The sequence below is a fragment of the Mixophyes fleayi genome, chromosome 7, assembly GCF_038048845.1.
Source record: "Mixophyes fleayi isolate aMixFle1 chromosome 7, aMixFle1.hap1, whole genome shotgun sequence".
NCBI lineage: Eukaryota > Metazoa > Chordata > Amphibia > Anura > Limnodynastidae > Mixophyes > Mixophyes fleayi.
In genome coordinates this window covers 9,685,277-9,708,034 of record NC_134408.1, presented here as the reverse complement: position 1 = coordinate 9,708,034, position 22,758 = coordinate 9,685,277, and the positions used below count along the sequence as shown (strand labels likewise).

Below are 22,758 nucleotides of genomic sequence, written 5' to 3'. Positions count from 1 at the left end.
ACTGGAGCAAGCGTGTGGAGGCCCATGTCATGGCAAACTCTGACTATTCTGTGGTCAAGTGGTGGACGCATCACACACTGGGTGTACAGCAATAATAATATTAATAATGATGATGTCTAACTCATTGTGTGTACAGGTTTGATATCAGTGCAAGTCTTAAGCATTGTTTGTTACCACCAGGAAGATGTGTAAACCACAGGAAGCCTAGCCACCCCGTAGCGGGTCCGGTATGGGCTTCCATCACATGACTATATAAGATTTGTGCAGGGGCTGGATGGCAAACTTTAGCCCAGTGGGTGCGGCTCTGCTAAGCAGCCTATTAGGAACATTTTAAAGGATAAAGGTAGCCCAACATGGGACCGGCCGGGAGGCAAATGCCCCCCCTGCCCAGACAGCCCATGGGAGTGTGTGACCAGGCTCAGAACATAATTCCCCATCTGCTGCTCATTGATTTGTCAGTAGTTGTGAAGCGTGTCTCGGGATAGAACCTATAGCCAATCAGATTATCCGGATTCTCACAGCAGAGCAGAGTGTGTCAGGAGACGAGTGTGCTGATCATGTGATTGTATTAGTGAGGGCAAGGCTGCAAGTGATGGGGGCAGTGTCATGTTAGGAGGGGAAAAGAGGTTCGCAGAAAGCCAACTGCCCACACATGCAGGAATATTGCACCCAAAAGCATCCAAGTGTATGTGGGCCAAAAAAGACCACAATCCCTGATAGCAAAGAGCACCAGATATGGCTCTTTATAATGGACTGGACACCAAACATTTGCAATTTAGACTTGGGACCAGTTATGGCTACATACTAGACTTGGCACGAGATATGGTTCTACACATTGAATGATATGGCACAATAAATTATAACGGGCATATCAGAATGTACACCGCCCCGCGGTGTGGGTTATTATACCCCAGCTTTATGTATATTATTGGGACAACAGGTCATGTGGCTGCTTTGGGTGGACACAGGCAAGCGTGGCCATGCAGTCCGGTGGCCACAGGGCCGGCACTGCCTCTCACCGGGCCCTGCGGTCACTGATTTCATTTTTATTCACATTTGCTGCTGTTGGCGCCAGGGCTGGTGGCTTTGATAACAATGTCACGTGCAGCCGCTCCTCCCTGTGGGCCTCTGCGGAGCCGCCAGCCGCTGGCAGAAGAAGTCCTGGGCTGCCATCACTGTGTATGTGGTCTGAGATAATACAGATAATACAACTACATTATAAAGTACCATGAAAGGCACCAAGTCCTATATACATGAGAACGGTAGAGAATAATTCCAATGGATACACCAGATCTCAGCTGCCCTGTAAAGGACAACATCTGCTATAGCATCCTGTATATAGATAGGGACACCCAATGACAATACAAGCAACAAAAACTGAGAAAAACTAAATAAGTTTATTGACCTTAGAAAATGTATTAAAACATCATTTATAATATATACACTCAGAGTATTCATGTCTGTATTAAAACACTAAATAGACTGTCATTTGTGTTATGAGCTATTACTATGATAGCTATTAGCTATTTCTTCATGTCTCTCAGTCCCAGTAATGGCCCCATCAGTGTGCACAATACATTGCAGGTGGCCCTGTGTCCTCCCATTACCAGGGCCCCAGGCCGGCCCTGGACACAGGTTAGCAGTGTGAGGAGAGGACCAGAGGACAATGTATAATGCAGGATGGTCACATGGTGCAGCCCCAGCCCGGGCTGTGTGTGTGGGAGGAGCTATCACTGCATGTCCGGGCGGGGTCATTACTGTACTGAGCATACAGACTCCGCCCCTTCCCGCCCATCGGTCCTCTCCCAGCATCAGGAAACTCCGCCCCTCCCCGATATCTCCCGCCCTCTCCAGCCTCTCACCCCGCCCTCCACCTGTCCCTCGTGTCTGACGTCACGTCCCTGTTACCTAGGAGACGTGTGGACGCTACAGAGAGAGACCCGGATCTACAGCCCGGTATATACCTCTTACACCTACCCCTGTACCGTTATATACCCCATACACCTACCCCTGTACCCTTATATACCTCATACACCTACCTCTGTACCGTTATATACCCCATACACCTACCCCTGTACCCTTATATACCTCATACACCTACCCCTGTACCGTTATATACCTCATACACCTACCTCTGTACCGTTATATACCTCATACACCTACCCCTGTACCGTTATATACCTCATACACCTACCCCTGTACCGTTATATACCTCACACACCTACCTCTGTACCGTTATATACCCCATACACCTACCTCTGTACCGTTATATACCTCACACACCTACCTCTGTACCGTTATATACCTCATACACCTACCTCTGTACCGTTATATACCTCATACACCTACCTCTGTACCGTTATATACCCCATACACCTACCTCTGTACCGTTATATACCTCACACACCTACCTCTGTACCGTTATATACCTCATACACCTACCTCTGTACCGTTATATACCTCATACACCTACCCCTGTACCCTTATATACCTCATACACCTACCTCTGTACCGTTATATACCCCATACACCTACCCCTGTACCGTTATATACCTCATACACCTACCTCTGTACCGTTATATACCTCACACACCTACCTCTGTACCGTTATATACCTCACACACCTACCTCTGTACCGTTATATACCTCATACACCTACCTCTGTACCGTTATATACCTCATACACCTACCTCTGTACCGTTATATACCTCATACACCTACCTCTGTACCGTTATATACCCCATACACCTACCCCTGTACCGTTATATACCTCATACACCTACCTCTGTACCGTTATATACCTCATACACCTACCTCTGTACCGTTATATACCCCATACACCTACCCCTGTACCGTTATATACCTCATACACCTACCCCTGTACCGTTATATACCTCACACACCTACCTCTGTACCGTTATATACCTCACACACCTACCTCTGTACCGTTATATACCTCATACACCTACCTCTGTACCGTTATATACCTCACACACCTACCCCTGTACCGTTATATACCTCATACACCTACCCCTGTACCGTTATATACCCCATACACCTACCCCTGTACCGTTATATACCTCATACACCTACCCCTGTACCGTTATATACCCCATACACCTACCCCTGTACCGTTATATACCTCATACACCTACCCCTGTACCGTTATATACCTCATACACCTACCCCTGTACCGTTATATACCTCATACACCTACCCCTGTACCGTTATATACCTCATACACCTACCCCTGTACCGTTATATACCTCATACACCTACCTCTGTACCGTTATATACCTCATACACCTACCCCTGTACCCTTATATACCTCATACACCTACCTCTGTACCGTTATATACCCCATACACCTACCCCTGTACCGTTATATACCTCATACACCTACCTCTGTACCGTTATATACCTCATACACCTACCTCTGTACCGTTATATACCCCATACACCTACCCCTGTACCGTTATATACCTCATACACCTACCCCTGTACCGTTATATACCTCACACACCTACCTCTGTACCGTTATATACCTCACACACCTACCCCTGTACCGTTATATACCTCATACACCTACCCCTGTACCGTTATATACCCCATACACCTACCCCTGTACCGTTATATACCTCATACACCTACCCCTGTACCGTTATATACCCCATACACCTACCCCTGTACCGTTATATACCTCATACACCTACCCCTGTACCGTTATATACCTCATACACCTACCCCTGTACCGTTATATACCTCATACACCTACCCCTGTACCGTTATATACCTCATACACCTACCCCTGTACCGTTATATACCTCATACACCTACCCCTGTACCGTTATATACCTCATACACCTACCCCTGTACCGTTATATACCTCATACACCTACCCCTGTACCGTTATATACCTCATACACCTACCCCTGTACCGTTATATACCCCATACACCTACCCCTGTACCGTTATATACCTCATACACCTACCCCTGTACCGTTATATACCTCATACACCTACCCCTGTACCGTTATATACCCCATACACCTACCTCTGTACCGTTATATACCTCACACACCTACCCCTGTACCGTTATATACCCCATACACCTACCCCTGTACCGTTATATACCCCATACACCTACCCCTGTACCGTTATATACCCCATACACCTACCTCTGTACCGTTATATACCTCATACACCTACCCCTGTACCGTTATATACCTCATACACCTACCCCTGTACCGTTATATACCTCACACACCTACCCCTGTACCGTTATATACCTCACACACCTACCCCTGTACCGTTATATACCTCACACACCTACCCCTGTACCGTTATATACCCCATACACCTACCTCTGTACCGTTATATACCTTATACACCTACCCCTGTACCGTTATATACCTCATACACCTAACCCTGTACCGTTATATACCTCATACACCTAACCCTGTACCGTTATATACCTCATACACCTACCCCTGTACCGTTATATACCTCATACACCTACCCCTGTACCGTTATATACCTCATACACCTACCCCTGTACCGTTATATACCCCATACACCTACCTCTGTACCGTTATATACCTTATACACCTACCCCTGTACCGTTATATACCTCATACACCTACCCCTGTACCGTTATATACCTCATACACCTACCCCTGTACCGTTATATACCTCATACACCTACCCCTGTACCGTTATATACCCCATACACCTACCCCTGTACCCTTATATACCCCATACACCTACCCCTGTACCGTTATATACCTCATACACCTACCCTGTACCGTTATATACCTCATACACCTACCCCTGTACCGTTATATACCTCATACACCTACCCCTGTACCGTTATATACCTCATACACCTACCCCTGTACCGTTATATACCCCACACACCTACCCCTGTACCGTTATATACCTCACACACCTACCCCTGTACCGTTATATACCTCACACACCTACCTCTGTACCGTTATATACCTCACACACCTACCCCTGTACCGTTATATACCTCACACACCTACCCCTGTACCGTTATATACCTCACACACCTAACCCTGTACCGTTATATACCTCACACACCTACCCCTGTACCGTTATATACCTCACACACCTACCCCTGTACCGTTATATACCTCACACACCTACCCCTGTACCGTTATATACCTCACACACCTACCTCTGTACCGTTATATACCTCACACACCTACCTCTGTACCGTTATATACCTCACACACCTACCCCTGTACCGTTATATACCTCACACACCTACCCCTGTACCGTTATATACCTCACACACCTACCCCTGTACCGTTATATACCTCACACACCTACCCCTGTACCGTTATATACCTCACACACCTACCTCTGTACCGTTATATACCTCACACACCTACCCCTGTACCGTTATATACCTCACACACCTACCCCTGTACCGTTATATACCTCACACACCTACCCCTGTACCGTTATATACCTCACACACCTACCCCTGTACCGTTATATACCTCACACACCTACCCCTGTACCGTTATATACCTCACACACCTACCCCTGTACCGTTATATACCTCACACACCTACCCCTGTACCGTTATATACCTCACACACCTACCTCTGTACCGTTATATACCTCACACACCTACCCCTGTACTGTTATATACCTCACACACCTACCCCTGTACCGTTATATACCTCATACACATACCCCTGTACTGTTATATACCCCATGCATCTACCCCTGTACTGTTATATACCTCACACACCTACCCCTGTACCGTTATATACCTCACACACCTACCTCTGTACCGTTATATACCTCATACACCTACCCCTGTACCGTTATATACCTCACACACCTACCTCTGTACCGTTATATACCTCATACACCTAACCCTGTACCGTTATATACCTCACACACCTACCCCTGTACCGTTATATACCTCATACACCTATCCCTGTACCGTTATATACCTCATACACCTACCTCTGTACCGTTATATACCTCACACACCTACCCCTGTACCGTTATATACCCCATACACCTACCCCTGTACCGTTATATACCTCACACACCTACCCCTGTACCGTTATATACCTCATACACCTACCCCTGTACCGTTATATACCTCATACACCTACCCCTGTACCGTTATATACCTCATACACCTACCTCTGTACCGTTATATACCTCACACACCTACCCCTGTACCGTTATATACCTCATACACATACCCCTGTACTGTTATATACCCCATGCATCTACCCCTGTACTGTTTTATACCCCATGCACCTACCCCTGTACTGTTATATACCCTCACTGTCCCTACACTGTAATTTACATGTATGTAATACCAGTGTGCACACGTTGTACAATCCTGGAACGTGTATATGACGGTCACTATGATGGTTACACATTGGTGGATATCTACCTTGTTCCTAATGTAATTTCCTATACATTAGAGAAAGTTGCAGCAGCGTCTGGAGATCAGGGACAGCTAGAGGTCTATATTGTCAGACTGGAGATAAGTTGTAGGAGGCATGTACTTTAGAAATACATGTGTTTCTGTGACATCCAAAAGTCCCCTCCCCATCACAATTTGTAATACCAGAATCACCTCCTTTACCCAAGTTCACTGCCTAGGTGTCACCCTTGACTCCTCCCTCTCCTTCACTCCCCATATCCAATCCCTCACCCATTCCTGCCACTTTCATCTCCGCAATATAGCTCGTATCCATCCCTTCCTGTCCATTGATGCTAACAAAACTTTCATCCACTCTCTGATCATTTCCCACCTCGACTACTGCAACCTCCTCCTTGCAGGCTTCCCCTGCTCCTGTCTTTCTCCTCTGCAGTCCACACTCAACGCTGCAGCAAAACAAATGTTCCTCTCTCGCCGCTCTACTTCTGCCTCCCCTATCTGTCAAGCACACCACTGGCTCCCCCTCCTCTTCTGGCTCCTCTCCATCACCTGCAACTCCACTGACCCTTCTCACTCCAACTTCATCTCCATTCATACTCACTCACCCCCCACGATCAGCCAACGACCGCCGTCTCACCTCCCATCTGGTTACCACGTCTCACTCTGGAGCTGCCCCCCATTTATGGAACAACCTTCCTCGTTCTATCAGGCTATCCCCTAGCCTGCAAATTTTCAAAATATCCCTCAAAACCCACCTGCTCAGGATCACCTACCCTTCCTCCGTCTAACCTCTCCCCTCTCCTCTCCTCTATCCCCTTTCTTATCATTCCTCACTTATCTTCTTATCCTCTGTCTTTCTCCCCTCATTTATCCAGCCCTTATTCTGCCCTCCTTTTAGATTTTTAGACCCTTTTCCGCTCTCCGGTTCTCTAGTCCCCTCAACCCAACTCCTCCTGTTGTTTCCTATTAATCTGCTCAGGCCCAGTCTGCTTTAATTCACACTTCCCTCTGGTTCCCAGCGTTATTTATCCACTCATACCTCTCTGCCCAGTCTACCAGTCCTCAGCTGGGATGTCCAGTCTAGTTGTCTAGAATTGCTCTTTGTTTTGTTTTTGTACTTCCCCGTATGCCATGTTTTGTTTTCTCCTACACACTATGTACGGTGCTGTGGACCCTCTGTGGCACCATACAAGTAAAAGACAATAATAATAATATATATATTAATATTGGATGTTGGTGCTACAGAGAACAGAATTCTGAGAGATGTCTGGTCTGCTGGTGACACCACGGCCGAGGGTCTCACAAACCCACCTGACCCTCCAGCCATTGATCCCAGAGAGCAGCGAAGACCCCCAGGAGCCCCTTGCTGAGCCCAGCACCGAGGGAGAGCTACAGCTGGAGACGATCATGTAAGAGGGGTGGCTGCGTGGAATAATGATTGCCTTATTACACCGTTCTCCACCATACCAGTGAGTCTTTCCCTTCTTCCCCAGCGACTGTGGCGAGGAGGTGATGAGCTGTCGCTTTAACCCATCAGGGACACTGCTGGCTGCCGGGCTTATCAGTGGAACCATAAAGGTGAGATGACAGTCATCTGTCCAGGTGTGGGACAGCCGGTGTACTATCCTCTGGCGATGTATGTGTATTATTGAATATATCCGTGTACACGTCCGTATATAACTGAGTATCCCTGTAGGTATACACTGTGTCCGACGGAAGCTGTGTGCACACTCTTCAGGACGATCAGTCGATAGCCGCATGTCTTCCGGTGACTGCGCTAAGATTTCACCCTGCCACACCTTACTCCATGGGCGACCTACTTCTGGCAACGTGTGAGAGGCCAAATACTTTACTCTATGTCCTGTTTACTAGTCATGGAGTTTCTCTCTGAACATCTATGGAGTGTTTAAGGCCATCATTGACCTCTCCTCCTTGCTGTCCATGTACACAGTCTGTCTGTCTCTCCTTACCTCTCCTCTCCTTCCTCACTTCTTCTCATTGTGGTCATCAGACGCTGGGGGCCAGGTGAAGTTCTGGCACATGTCTACTCAGAGCTGCGTCCGCTCCCTGCGAGAAGACAGACAGACCCTGGCGGTGACCTTCAGCCCGTCCGGCAGCCACTTCCTAACTGCAGGATCCAATGACGATATCCTCGTGTACGACACCAAGACCTTTACGTGTGTCAACGTCTGTCAGCCCAGGTCTGTCTCCCTCTCTTCTACTGGTATCGCTAAACTTCACCTCCACAATGTACTAGGAACACGTGAATAAATGAGGCCTTCATTGGATTAGCTCACATGGTTCCATGATTGGACCTTTAGTAGAAGCCTATTATACTCTATTGAAGTAAATGTCATAAAGGCACTTGGTGTATATGGCATCAAATTTTCGTAGATACTGATGTCATCTCTGTGTTATACCTCTATTGGTTTAAGGATTGTTAACAATTTCGGCACCTTTAAGTGTGGTAGTAGTATCCTCACAGGGTGGAATCATTATTTATGTATTACACTATTATGTATTATTTTTATTTGAGGATATCTCCATACCCGTGAACCTTCGTTTGAAGAATTACCTACGAAAATTGAAAATTTGATGCCATATGCACCAAGTGACTTTGACATTTATTTACTTCAATAGAGTACAATAGACTATATTGATGTTTTGAGCTGTTGTTTATTTGCATCTTTTCTGTTTATGTATCTCTGTAAGGGATTAGCGCCGTATTGCTATATTAGTTTTTTGTTTATATATGTTATAGCGGGTACCTGGTGGAATCCTTTTAAGTTATAGTATCGGCTGCCATCCCTTTGTGCGCGGTCAGTTTCTTTCATTATCTTTCAACTTTAATAGAACAGTCACCTGGTTAACTTCACAACATTGTTAACCAACATTGAGGAAGAATTGATTGACATGTTAAGGGAACCGTAACCCCTGGTGCAGGTTGGTTTAGTTGAAAGAGAAACTAGTAGCTCTCACAGATATATATGTAAACACTTCAGGAGAACGTCCGGACTAAAGATAATTGACGTAAGGCTGTGATTGTGAGGAAGTATCATCTTCTACACAAGAAGCTGCATAGTATGTTGGCCGCAGGACACAACGCAGCATTAAGACCCAATTAGAATGTTTTAGACAACTGTTTTTTGTTACTTTTACCACATTCTATCTCTCAGCCCTTCTCTGTCGGTGATGGACGGACACCGGTCCCGTGTCTTCGGCCTGACCTTCCACCCCGGTAGTGAGGAGAGTTTTATATCCGGGGGCTGGGACGACACAGTCCAGGTGAGAGAGTAGAGTGTCCGTATAGTGTATGAATGTAAAGTAATAAAGGACTAACGTTATATTATAATATTCCATCGCAGGGTAAGTGCCGTCAGATACTTGGGAGGCCTAGTCGTGAGTTTAGCTTGTAATGTTACCTGATCTTCGTTCTATCTTCTCTTGCAGTTCTGGGACATCAGACAGAAGCATTCTATAAGGTAATAATCTGCGGCCGTGAAGTCTCCACCACTATGGGGGGTATTCAATTGTTCGTCTGGACCGCCGAAAAACTCGCGCTCTAAAACTATTACCGTTAATACGGTAATATTGCGCGTAAAAACCGTTCATACGGTAATTTACTCGCAGCTCAGGGAGCTGCGAGCTGAAATTCAGCGAGTAATTACCGTATTAACGGTAATAGTTTTAGAGCGCAAGTTTTTCGGCGCTCCGGACGAACAATTGAATACCCATGTCATGTTATTACATGTGTATCGGACGCTTATAATTATCCCTCTATCTGAAGCCGGTAATCTCCCCCTTGTTAGGAAGATCTCCGGCCCCCACGTGTGCGGGGACGCGTTAGACATTGACCCGGAGACGGAGCAGATCCTCATTGGGTCGTGGAGGAAGCAGGAGAATCTGCAGGTGAGATATGGAGAAGTGAGGAATACGGAGGACATTGAGACACACAGCTCGGTGCCTTCCCTTTATTAAAGCAGGGACAGTTATTATAACGTTTCGGGGCTTATAGTGTGTCCTTTATCAGATGCATCGGATATCAGTGCTGTAATGTATTTGCCCCTGTGTTCAGTATCTGAGGACTATTCTACAGCCGATTGGTCGGTTTCCTACTAATATTAACTCTTCGTGTCTTCCTCTCTTCAATATGAAATCTTTACCACCTCCGATATTACAGTGATCCAGGTTTGTTTTTCCTAAAACGACCACTAAGTTGTCGATGAAACACCATTATTTTACTTTTTATAACCTTCCAGTCTCTTCTGTAGAAGGACACCTCGCTGCTTGCGAAGCCCGTAATGTAGTCTGAGATTTAACCAGTGTCTTGTTATCATGGAAGATGTCACTATATAGCTCTCTATGGAAACAAGGGGTTTAGAAGGGATTTGCACTTATTTGGGAGCAGTTACTCCATCCTGTGTTTCTGAGTGCAGGATCTTCCCAGGGAATCTATCTTCTGTCTCCTTATCCCATCTTTCCCGTCCACTTATGTTACTGTCAGAGCTGCTGGGGATATAAGCGTTGGGCCCTGTGAGATGTCCTCTGGTAGTCACACTGAGCTCTTACAGCCGTGCCCTCTCTTATCTCGGCCAGGTTTGGGATTCTCAAACTGGACAGAAGATACGGACAGTACCCGATGATTTCCGAGGTCCATCCAGGGTGAGTACGACTCAGACACAAAGGGGATAATGAGGCCATAGTTTAATTTTAAGCAGGTTGCACCTATGATGCTGTTGGCACTGATTAACCAGCACTCTCCACAAGAGCCAGTTATATAAATGTCCCCGACTGTCTCTCAGGTGTACAGCTGTCGCTGGTTGGGTGCAGGTCACATGATCGCAGCAGGAAGTGACATCAACATGTGCAGAATTATTGATCGCAATTCTCTGCAGGTAGGTGACCACTGTATTGTGTATCCTCACACTCCGCCGTCTGATCTCTGTATCACACATCATGGTGACATTTGTTTTTTTCTTTAATGATCTTGTTAATGAATTTTAATTGCTATGACCCCTCCTCGATGGCTGTTCGCTCACACCCGGTGCTTTCTCCTTCCCGCAGACTCGGGGAAGCCTGGTAGATCTTCCATGTGGAGTCTACAGTATGGACATTTCCTATTCCAAGACCTCCGGCGCTCCTCTTGTTGCTGTAACCTCTAGTAACAGCCTTTTCTTGCTGCGCCCCACAGGGAGCGCCTTTTTCTAAATATACGACCATACCGGGCTGAGATTCTGGTGTATAAAGTATAACGATGGGGCAACTTGCCCGGTGACCCGATGTGTGCGTCCGCTGATATCTCTTGCTACTCCAGCTGTTACAAATTAGCATCAATTAGACAAATCAGTAACTGTAAGTTCAGACATCTCCACATTTAGGTACACTCAGCGGGACATGTGTCAAGCTGCGAGTTTCTGGTTGGTTTGATAAGTGGAGATGTTGCCTATAGCAACCAATCAGATTCTAGCTATATTTTGTAGAATGTACTAAATAAATGATAGCTAGAATCTGATTGGTTGCTGTGGACAACATCTCCTGCTGTTATTTAATTGGCCATAATATAATATCACACAGATTACAGTGTCCTGTTTACTAGTCAGGATTCCCGACTGCCGTGTGTTGTCACACTTGCCCTCTATGATCTGTTTTAAGCATTGACCAGTGAAGAAGAGTATAAGTTCTACATTTGTGTCTCGGAATATAGCCAAAATCATAGCAAAGTCACCAGCAAATACGATATACGAGAGGGAGAGTGTGTAAATATCTTAAAGCCTAATGTTTTATTTTTACATCACACTGTTAATAAACATTGTTTGACAATTATTCACATTGTAGTTTGTTAAATCAGATATAAAGTCTTTAATAATCCGCAGTCTTTTATCAGAATATGTGCACCTATTGGATTGGAGTTATGTTATGTGTGCAATGTACATCTTCTCCACAAGGTGGTACTAACGAACACTGCCTAGGACATTGGTAACGGGGTATCCCCTGTGTTCTGGAATAATGCAGATATGACGTGTGTCCAGGGTGAAGTGAACATACCAGGTACTGATACCGCACAGTAATATCTGCGTCCCACATTTATCTAGGTAGTGTCTGCGTCTCCTGTATACAGTTATACCTAATAAGAGTCTGCGGCGGAATCCAGGACTGTTGTGGAAATAGAGGGTGTTGTGCGTCCCGATGTCCTCAGTGTCCCCCCCAGGCCAGCTCGTGGAGGGAGCGAGCCACGGCCTCAAGACGCTCTCTGTACTCGAGAGCACTGTAGTTTCCCTTCGGTACCCCGGATAATCCATGAATAGCGCCCCAGCAGCAGCCAGCAATCACTCCGGTGGAGTCACTGTCACCTGGACGGGGAGGAGGAAAGGATGGAACAAGGTTAGAATGTTTTACCGGGAGTGTCCATTTGTCCTGGGTGAGAGGACAGCAGCTAACTCAGAAGCTCTGCAGTTTTATGGACAAATTCTATGTTTGACTACTTCATCTTTATCTCTGCACAGAAGTAGAGATAACTATATGATATATATCACTTATGACCCTCCTGTGCACTGCAATGGTCTCGTGTTTTGGTGCATAAGACACCTTGGGCAGCACAGTGGTTAGAATTGTTGTCTTACACCGCTTAGCATTCGGCTGTGACTGCTTCACCAGTGGAGTCCTGTAGGGTCATGGTTGCTCGTGTGTATACAGAACTCATTGCAGGTTGATAAAGCCCAGACAGACTCACCTCCATGGAACATGGATCTTCTGCATAGCTCCTCCCATGAGGAACCTGCTCCCAGGAGAGCATCATATGCAATCATTGGTGCATCGTGACCGCTCCTCCCTGGCCAGCCGTCTAAACTCCACCGGCCGTACTCCAAGTCCCTCTCTGCAGCACCATAGAGAGATGGAAACACCACTGGGCCGGACCCCTGTAACAGCCCCCTCTCCGTCAGGTATCTGAGGAGGAAGACAAGCTCAGAATTATATATTACACATAACAAAGACCCCTCATGGCCACCCCCCACTCCCTGCTCTCTCTCACCTCTCCCAGCTCTCTCGGAAATAATCCCAGGCTTCCAGGTGAGGTCCCACATCAGCCTCTGTAGAGCGCACGTAGTCCAGGGCCAGAGGAAGGGTCTCCAGCAAGCGGACCCCCCATTGTTCTAGAGGGACCCTCTGTACAGACAGAGAGGTGAAGAGAGCCGAGGCAAGTGACCCAAGATAGCCTGGGGACAGCCAGTGAGGGCGGAAAGACAACAGATGGAGAAGACTTTAGTGAATAGGAGGTTCCATAGGTAACGCGGATTCATTTCAATAAAAATCAGTGTGGTCATAGTTTGTGGCTGTAAATCAGTGAGACAAATGTAGCACTAAAGCCTGCTCCATAGGTATGCATTATACTGTAATAACTAATTATGGATGGTATGAATAACATGTCATAAGACACAGTCAGGTAGCAGAATGACTATCATTGTCTTACTCATCAGGAGACAAAACGTATCCGGTGTCTATAACAAAGACTTCTGCGTTGACATCGGACATTATGGCGGAGGTGAATTAGAGTTTGAAGTATGGAGGATTTAGACCGTGAAGAGGCCTCGTGTGAGTGGTTGATCATCTAGTCAGAGATTTACGGACCTGTAGGATGGTTGTGAGTCATTTTCCCGCTCTCCACGCTGACAGAGACCAGAAGAGACAGCTCTGATGGTCGGGGGAACCTGGAGAAGAGAGCGCCCCGCTTACTATCTCCATCATACTGAACATAATACATATAATTCTTAGCGTATCATACAACCGCTGCAAGTATCAGCTAGACACTGTGGTGGCAGCCATATTGAATTCACGAGAATCGCTCCACTCGGACCCAGTGACCTCACTGAGGTATTCCTTTCCCCTAAACTCCAGTGTCGGGGGGCACAGATACAAAACTAAGCAACTCATTCATTCTGACACAAATAGCAAAGTAACTCACCTCAGCCCTATACACATGGCTCTCATGGCTGCCCCGCAGCCGGTGGCTGAGGGGTTAAAGGGTATCTTATACCCGTCAGGGTGCAAGGGGATCAGCTGCGAGGTTCCTGTGGAGAAGAGGGGATGTTACTGATCTGTAATGCACAATACCCAGCAGTAATTTCATTGGATAATGTACCCTATTTCTCAAAGGGCATGCAAGGGGAGAACTTCTGCTTTCAGTTTTTAACTGATCCATCTTTATTTGAGAAACATATATGTCACATGACTAATTTGTAACGTGTATAAATGTCAGTGAAGACAGAACACATCCAGGTATAAAGATCTCCTCTCACAACAAACTTGTTGCTTTTTAATGTTTTTCCACATTCCGGCTGTATTTATTCCCATATATAACTTTATTAGGTACACCTGCTCGTTAATGCAAATATCTGATCAGCCAATCATGTGGAAGCAACGTAATGCATAGAAGCATGCAGACATTGGTCAAGAGGTTCAGTTGTTGTTCAGCCCAAACACCAGAATGGGGATAAAATGTGATTCAAGTGACCGAGGAAAGGATTATTGGTGCCAGATGTGGGGATCTGAGTATCTCAGTAACTGATGATCTACTGGGATTTTCACACACAACAGTCTCTAGAGTTTACAGAGATTGGTGCACAAAACAGTAAACATCCAGTAAGCGTCAGTTCTGTGGGCGAATATGTCTTATTAATGAGAGAGGTCAGAGGAAAATGGCCAGACTGGTTCAAGCTGAGAGGCAGGTGACTCAAATAACTATATGTGACATCAGTCCTATGCAGAGCACATTGAACCTTGAAGTGGATGGGTTACAACAGCAGAAGACCATACCCGGACTCATTCAGCTAAGAACCCGAAACACAGACTACAGTGGGCACAGGCTCACCAAAATGATTGAAGATTGCAAAAACGCCCGCTCTGGATTGTGTCACCAGTGTAGTCTGGCGGTGGTTGTGTAGGTGTGGGGAATGCATTTTTGGGCACATATTAGGCCCCTTAATATCAATTGAGCATCATTTAAATGCCACAGCCTACCTGAGTATTGTTGCTGACCATTTATATTCCTGTATGGCCACCATCTACCAACCATCTAATGATTACTGCCATGTCGTATGTCATCTCAAGCTGGTTCTACGAACATGACAATGAGACCAGTCTACCCCAATGGCCTCCACAGTCACCATATCTCGTTCCAATAGAGCACCATTGGGATGTGGTGGAACGGGAGATTGGTGTGATGCGATCATGTCGCCATAGACCAGAATCTCTAAGAATGCTTCCGGCACCTTGTTGATGCCATGATAAACTCAGGATGTTCTGGAGGCAATTGGGGCAAGTCCTACCCAGTGCTAGAATGGTGTATCTAATACAGTGGTCACTGAGCAAAGGAGCCAAGTTTTTTAAATAATTTGGGGTACTCAAGTTACCCCTCCTCTCCATATGACCGAAAAATGAACCTATGAAAGTATAGTGCAACATATGTTATAATCAAAGAAACTATTCCACATTCACACTATACGACTGAACGTTTCCCTTTTTAGCGAGAGCGAGAGCTCACTTACCCAGAATGCTCGTGGGCCCCGGTTTTCTCCCTTCCATGTCAGTCATGGCGGCCACGTATCTGCTAGCCAGCTGGTGATACAGGTCCACGTTCATCTTCCCTTTACCCAACGGTGGGAGAGGAGCAGACATGGGTGAAAGCAAGTCAAATTCAGAAGACTTCCCAGGGCACAGGCTGCTCTTACAATGCTCCACCTTATCTCACATCCCATCCCAAAATAGACAGTGCCCTAATCATACCAATCACCCACCTGTTGCCAGGCTCTCGCCCGTCGCCAGGTGAAGCACGGTGTCATCACTGACCGGCCAGTCCGGCAGAGACACCCCGATCTTCGGCAGCCCTCCCAGTTCCTCCAGCTCTCCGTGGATTTGTGGCCCAGATTTGCAGTATTCCCAGAGCTGATTCCTGTACCCCAAAGCATCCCCGGCGGCGCTCAGCAACATCGCCGAGACGTACAGATCGCAGGACGGCGCCCTGAGACACACAGAGGAGGGGGAGGTCATTGGCTGGAACTACAGTGCTCAGGTCTGAGGGAGCGGAGTGTAAAAGTATAATATATGGCATAATGCACCCTACTGTACGTTATATGGATATTAATGGTCAATGAGGAGTTCTGGAAACATATAAAGGAGGAGGCCGAGGGCTATTATACAGGTCACAGAAAAACGAGGTGACTTCTAATATCTATATAATGTACAGGAGCTATGTTATTCCTTATAATACAATACTTTCCTAATTAAATATAATAATTGATCAGGAGTTATAGTACCATAGGGTAAGGCAGAGGGAGACGCCACAGGAGTTATAGTACCACAGAGGGAGGCACCATAGTAATTATAGTACCACAGAGGGAGGCACCATAGGAGTTGTAGTACCACAGAGGGAGGCACCATAGGAGTTGTAGTACCACAGAGGGAGGCACCATAGGAGTTGTAGTACCACAGAGGGAGGCACCATAGGAGTTATAGTACCACAGAGGGAGGCACCACAGGAGTTATAGTACCACAGAGGGAGACACCACAGGAGTTATAGTACCACAGAGGGAGACACCACAGGCGTTATAGTACCGCAGAGGGAGGCACCAGAGGCGTTATAGTACCACAGAGGGAGGCACCAGAGGCGTTATAGTACCACAGATGGAGGCACCAGAGGCGTTATAGTACCACAGAGGGAGGCACCAGAGGAGTTATAGTACCACAGGGTAATACAGAGGGAGGTACAGAGGGAGATAGTGTCTCTTACTTGCTGTCCATGATTGATCTCCAGTCTGGAAGTTTCTCTACAATGAAGAAAAGGTTCACAATCTCCACTTAATATGCAGGTCAGGTTCAAACACGTTTTATCCTCCCTCCAACTTCCCCTCTCCCTTTATATCCTCTCTATACTGCGCGACTGTACCACAGTTATGTGGTACTTATATCATCATCAGTTATTTATATAGCACCACTAATTCCGCAACGCTGTACAGAGAACTCACTCACATCAGTCCCTGTCCCATACGAGCTTACAGTCTAACATACACACAGAGAGAGAGAGCGACACACAGACTAGGGTCAATTTTGATAGCAGCCAATTAACCTACTAGTATGTTTTTGGAGTGTGGGAGGAAACCCACGCAAACACAGGGAGAACATACAAACTCCACACCGATAAGACCATGGTTGGGAACTGAACTCATGACCCCAGTGCTGTGAGGCAGAAGTGCTAGCCACTGTGCTGCCCTATATCCCTATAACGGTGCAGCCTCCGCTCTGCCCCCAGTGTCTGTGTGTCTCTTACCCCTATAGCCTCCTCTGTTTAGGCTATAGTGCCCTGGTTTCGGTCTCCCTCTATGCAGTCCCCTCCCCGCTCCGTGGTGTGTGTATTAGCCTCTCTATAAGGTCAGCACATTCTGTGTCTATATCAGGACACTGTCTGGGCTCTCAGCCATTAACCACACAGACGCTGCCTCGGACAAAGTTCACAAAACATGTAATAACTGATCATTTATTAACCGAAACAGTTTTTCCCTTATTAATACCCCACTGCAATCATCTGCAGAGCATCTCACACACAGACCATCTCACAGCTCCATTCTGTATCGGTGCAGGGGGACAACGACATTGGGGCCATAACCTCTGACCTCCTCCAGGCTGACACGCAAGAAACACACAGTCAAATCTTAATTCAAAGAGTTATATTGTGTCAATAAAAAGGATATGAGATTATATTGTAGCAGGGAGGAGACAGACCATGCACAGCGCTGAAACCACTGACCTGAGGATCTTCTGACATCACCAGATCATGTGACTTCTGCAGTCACATGGTGCATAGAGGGGGGGCTGCAAGTATGCTTGTTCCTTTGTGCTGCTGAAAGTACTACAGGGCAATGCAGAGCGAGGCACCAGAATAGTTATAGTACCACAGATAGAGGCACCACAGTAGTTATAGTACCACAGAGAGAGGCACCACAGTAGTTATAGTACCACAGAATGAGGCACCACAGTAGTTATAGTACCACAGATAGAGGCACCACAGTAGTTATAGTACCACAGATAGAGGCACCACAGTAGTTATAGTACCACAGAGAGAGGCACCACAGTAGTTATAGTACCACAGAATGAGGCACCGCCGTAGTTATAGTACCACAGAGGAGGCAGCGCAGTAGTTATAGTACCACAGAATGAGGCACCATAGTGGTTATAGTACCACAGAGGAGACAGCACGGTAGTTATAGTACCACAGAATGAGGCACCATAGTAGTTATAGTACCACAGAGGGAGGCACCACAGTAGTTATAGTACCACAGAATGAGGCACCGCCGTAGTTATAGTACCACAGAATGAGGCACCATAGTAGTTATAGTATCACAGAGGAGACAGCACGGTAGTTATAGTACCACAGAATGAGGCAGCGCAGTAGTTATAGTACCACAGAATGAGGCACCGCCGTAGTTATAGTATCACAGAATGAGGCACCATAGTAGTTATAGTACCACAGAGGGAGGCACCAGAATAGTTATAGTACCACAGAGGGAGGCACCATGGTAGTTATAGTACCACAGAATGAGGCACCACCGTAGTTATAGTACCACAGAATGAGGCACCATAGTAGTTATAGTACCACAGAGGGAGGCACCAGAATAGTTATAGTACCACAGAGGGAGGCACCACAGTAGTTATAGTACCACAGAATGAGGCACCGCCGTAGTTATAGTACCACAGAGGAGGCAGCGCAGTAGTTATAGTACCACAGAATGAGGCACCATAGTGGTTATAGTACCACAGAGGAGACAGCACGGTAGTTATAGTACCACAGAATGAGGCAGCGCAGTAGTTATAGTACCACAGAATGAGGCAGCGCAGTAGTTATAGTACCACAGAATGAGGCACCGCCGTAGTTATAGTACCACAGAATGAGGCACCATAGTATTTATAGTACCACAGAGGGAGGCACCACAGTAGTTATAGTACCACAGAATGAGGCACCACCGTAGTTATAGTACCACAGAGGAGGCAGCGCAGTAGTTATAGTACCACAGAATGAGGCACCGCCGTAGTTATAGTACCACAGAATGAGGCACCATAGTAGTTATAGTATCACAGAGGAGACAGCACGGTAGTTATAGTACCACAGAATGAGGCAGCGCAGTAGTTATAGTACCACAGAATGAGGCACCGTCGTAGTTATAGTACCACAGAGGGAGGCACCAGAATAGTTATAGTACCACAGAGGGAGGCACCACAGTAGTTATAGTACCACAGAATGAGGCACCATAGTAGTTATAGTACCACAGAATGAGGCACCATAGTAGTTATAGTACCACAGAGGGAGGCACCAGAATAGTTATAGTACCACAGAGGGAGGCACCACAGTAGTTATAGTACCACAGAATGAGGCACCATAGTAGTTATAGTACCACAGAATGAGGCACCATAGTAGTTATAGTACCACAGAGGGAGGCACCAGAATAGTTATAGTACCACAGAGGGAGGCACCACAGTAGTTATAGTACCACAGAATGAGGCACCGCCGTAGTTATAGTACCACAGAGGGAGGCACCACGGTAGTTATAGTACCACAGAGGGAGGCACCAGAATAGTTATAGTACCACAGAGGGAGGCACCACAGTAGTTATAGTACCACAGAGGGAGGCACCACAGTAGTTATAGTACCACAGAGGGAGGCACCATGGTAGTTATAGTACCACAGAGGGAGGCACCACAGTAGTTATAGTACCACAGAGGGAGGCACCACAGTAGTTATAGTACCACAGAGGGAGGCAGCACAGTAGTTATAGTACCACAGAGGGAGACACCACGGTAGTTATAGTACCACAGAGGGAGGCACCACAGTAGTTATAGTACCACAGAGAGAGGCACCACAGTAGTTATAGTACCACAGAGGGAGGCAGCACGGTAGTTATAGTACCACAGAGGGAGGCACCACAGTAGTTATAGTACCACAGGATAATGATTGATGACAATAAATAAAACATGCCTGATTGTTCTGGGTTGTGACCAATTCTCCTCAGCTGTAAGCACCTGGGGCTAGATTTACTAAGCTGCGGGTTTGAAAAAGTGGGGATGTTGCTTATAGCAACCAATCAGATTCTAGCTTTCATTTATTTAGTGCTTTCTACAAAATGACAGCTAGAATCTGATTGGTTGCTATAGGCAACATCCCCACTTTTTCAAACCCGCAGCTTAGTAAATCTAGCCCCTGGTCTTTTTGGGAAGGGAAACTAGCCAGCTCAGTATAGTTCCTCTTCTCCAAAAGAACCTTTGACAAATGTAGAGGAGTCAGCGTTGAGTGAGGTCCTGGATGTGGAGAGTCAATCATGACCCCCATGTATTGTGCATGGGTACAGGGGAGAGGGTGACACACCATCAAATTTGGGAGACGGGGGCGTGACACCAATCAGTAGAAAGACAATAAGCTTAGTTTTGGATCTGTTGAGCTTGAGGTAGCTCTCAGCCATCCAAGTGGAAAAGGGGAGGAAGGATACATTTGTGTATCATCAGCATAGAGGCGATATTGAAGGACGAAGTACTGGAGGAGTCAACCAAGAGAGCCGGTGTAAAGAGAGAAGAGCTTTGGGCCAGGAGGAGCGGGGGACCCAGCAGATAGAGGGAGGGGAGGGGAGCCAGAGGTCGGAGGTAAACCAGGAAAGGAAAATGCTGCAAAGGCCAATGGAGCGATGGCCGTCAAGCAGGAGAATGTGGTCAACTGTGTCAAAAATACTGGTGAGAGATTAAAACCCACAATGATATAGGAATAAGGGATATCACGCGGCTGAGACAAAATGGTGATGTATAAAGTGGAAACATATACCAGGTCGTATAGGTTAAAAAAAAAAAAAAAATTATAATTTTGGTGTTATTTATTATTTTAAAAACTTCATGTCACGATAGAACACCTCCCAATAATGGTGAATAAATGAGGATTACAGGCCCGGTACTGAGGATTACAAGCCCGGTATTGAGGATTACAGCACAGATCTTTCTTTTTCACCAGCCGCGGGGTTCATTTATGTGGCCCACACATGAAATATCTTTAACTGGAGGTTGTGCATACAAAAAAAAACATATTAATTATATTTGCTGTGTGCATAACATTTATAGTCCCTACATTACCACAAACTATCACCACTCCTCCCGTGATACACAGTGAAGGCAGCCATTTTGTGTGTGCGTCACCAACTTGCAGCCAATCATCTCGCCAGGAACTGATGGCTAGAAAATGGCTGCCTCCGCTGTGTCTAAGTTCACGCATGCTGATTTAATTGTGATGTACCAATCAGTATTGGCTCCAAAGAAGTATTTTAATTCTATATTCAATATAAAAACATCAGTGTGTGTCAGAGCGTTAGCACTTTGTGCTATTATCAGCTGTGTAAGGTTAGATACGTCTTAGGACTAATTGTATCCAAACCCCATCACTGTGATCACACCAGGCTGGAGTTTGCTTCTCTGGTTATTTGAAGGACAGGGAGTTATGTGATAGCCCCGATAAAGGAGAGAAAAGTAAACGTCAGCCGTATAGAACATAACCCACAGAGCTCTTCACAAGACTGGTCTGGAAGCTCTGGAGTGTCCTCCGGATGTCATCATCATCGACATTCATTTATATAGCGCCACTGATTCCGCAGCGCTGTACAGAGAACTCGCTCACATCAGTCCCTGCCCCATTGGAGCTTACAGTCTAAATTCCCTAACATACACACACAGACATAGACACAGACAGACATAGACACAGACAGAGAGAGAGACTAGGGTCAATTTGATAGCAGCCAATTAACCTACCAGTATGTTTTTGGAGTGTGGGAGGAAATCGGAGCACCCGGAGGAAACCGACAAACACGGGGAGAACATACAAACTCCAAACAGATAAGGCCATGGTCGGGAATTGAACTCATGACCCGAACTTGTGAGGCAGAAGTGCTAACCACTGAGCCACCGTGCTGCCTACTGTCACGTTGTCTTCATGTTCCGGAACCCGGATGCGAACAGAATGGGCCCGATTGAAGTTCGGAAGCAACTTGCGATAAATAAAAAAAAAAAAAGAACACGGAACTTGGACGTAATTTCATGGCGTATTCAAGTCCGTGTGGATCTCGAGATCCATTTCTATTTGAATCCTGGTATAAGTTCGCTCTGACTAAATGCTACGTGCCGTATGATAACAGACACAGCAGAGTTCAGACCCTCATCAGAACACATGCACACAAAATATTTGAGCAAATAAATGAACACTATAATAAGTAATACAAATGCGCTTACATTAAATACATAAA

At 46.3% G+C, this 22,758-nt stretch overlaps 2 protein-coding genes across 4 annotated transcripts; one reads left to right on the top strand and one right to left on the bottom strand.

Annotated features, from left to right (window-relative positions):
- The first annotated feature begins 1,876 nt into the window (after positions 1–1,876).
- Positions 1,877–12,048, top strand: LOC142097299 (uncharacterized). Its single transcript, XM_075179013.1, has 11 exons — positions 1,877–1,956; positions 7,688–7,851; positions 7,936–8,020; positions 8,139–8,274; positions 8,454–8,643; positions 9,619–9,727; positions 9,893–9,924; positions 10,252–10,351; positions 11,039–11,104; positions 11,245–11,337; positions 11,507–12,048. The coding sequence occupies exons 2-11, from the start codon at positions 7,706–7,708 to the stop codon at positions 11,648–11,650; spliced, it is 1,101 nt and encodes a 366-aa protein (XP_075035114.1). The 5' UTR covers positions 1,877–1,956; positions 7,688–7,705; the 3' UTR covers positions 11,651–12,048.
- A 155-nt stretch (positions 12,049–12,203) lies between these two features.
- LOC142097301 (ADP-ribosylhydrolase ARH1-like) lies at positions 12,204–18,258 on the bottom strand. 3 transcript variants are annotated; one of them, XM_075179015.1, is made up of 9 exons: positions 18,240–18,258; positions 17,226–17,262; positions 16,234–16,457; positions 15,985–16,083; positions 14,403–14,508; positions 14,069–14,148; positions 13,473–13,656; positions 13,173–13,387; positions 12,204–12,792 (listed from the first exon to the last, which is right to left on the bottom strand). In XM_075179015.1, the coding sequence occupies exons 2-9, from the start codon at positions 17,234–17,236 to the stop codon at positions 12,635–12,637; spliced, it is 1,077 nt and encodes a 358-aa protein (XP_075035116.1). In that variant the 5' UTR covers positions 17,237–17,262; positions 18,240–18,258; the 3' UTR covers positions 12,204–12,634. The 3 variants fall into 3 exon arrangements, with proteins under 3 accessions (XP_075035116.1, XP_075035117.1, XP_075035115.1); XM_075179016.1 differs by lacking the exon at positions 18,240–18,258 and adding an exon at positions 18,215–18,232; XM_075179014.1 differs by lacking the exon at positions 18,240–18,258 and adding an exon at positions 17,763–17,997.
- Positions 18,259–22,758: the final 4,500 nt, after the last annotated feature.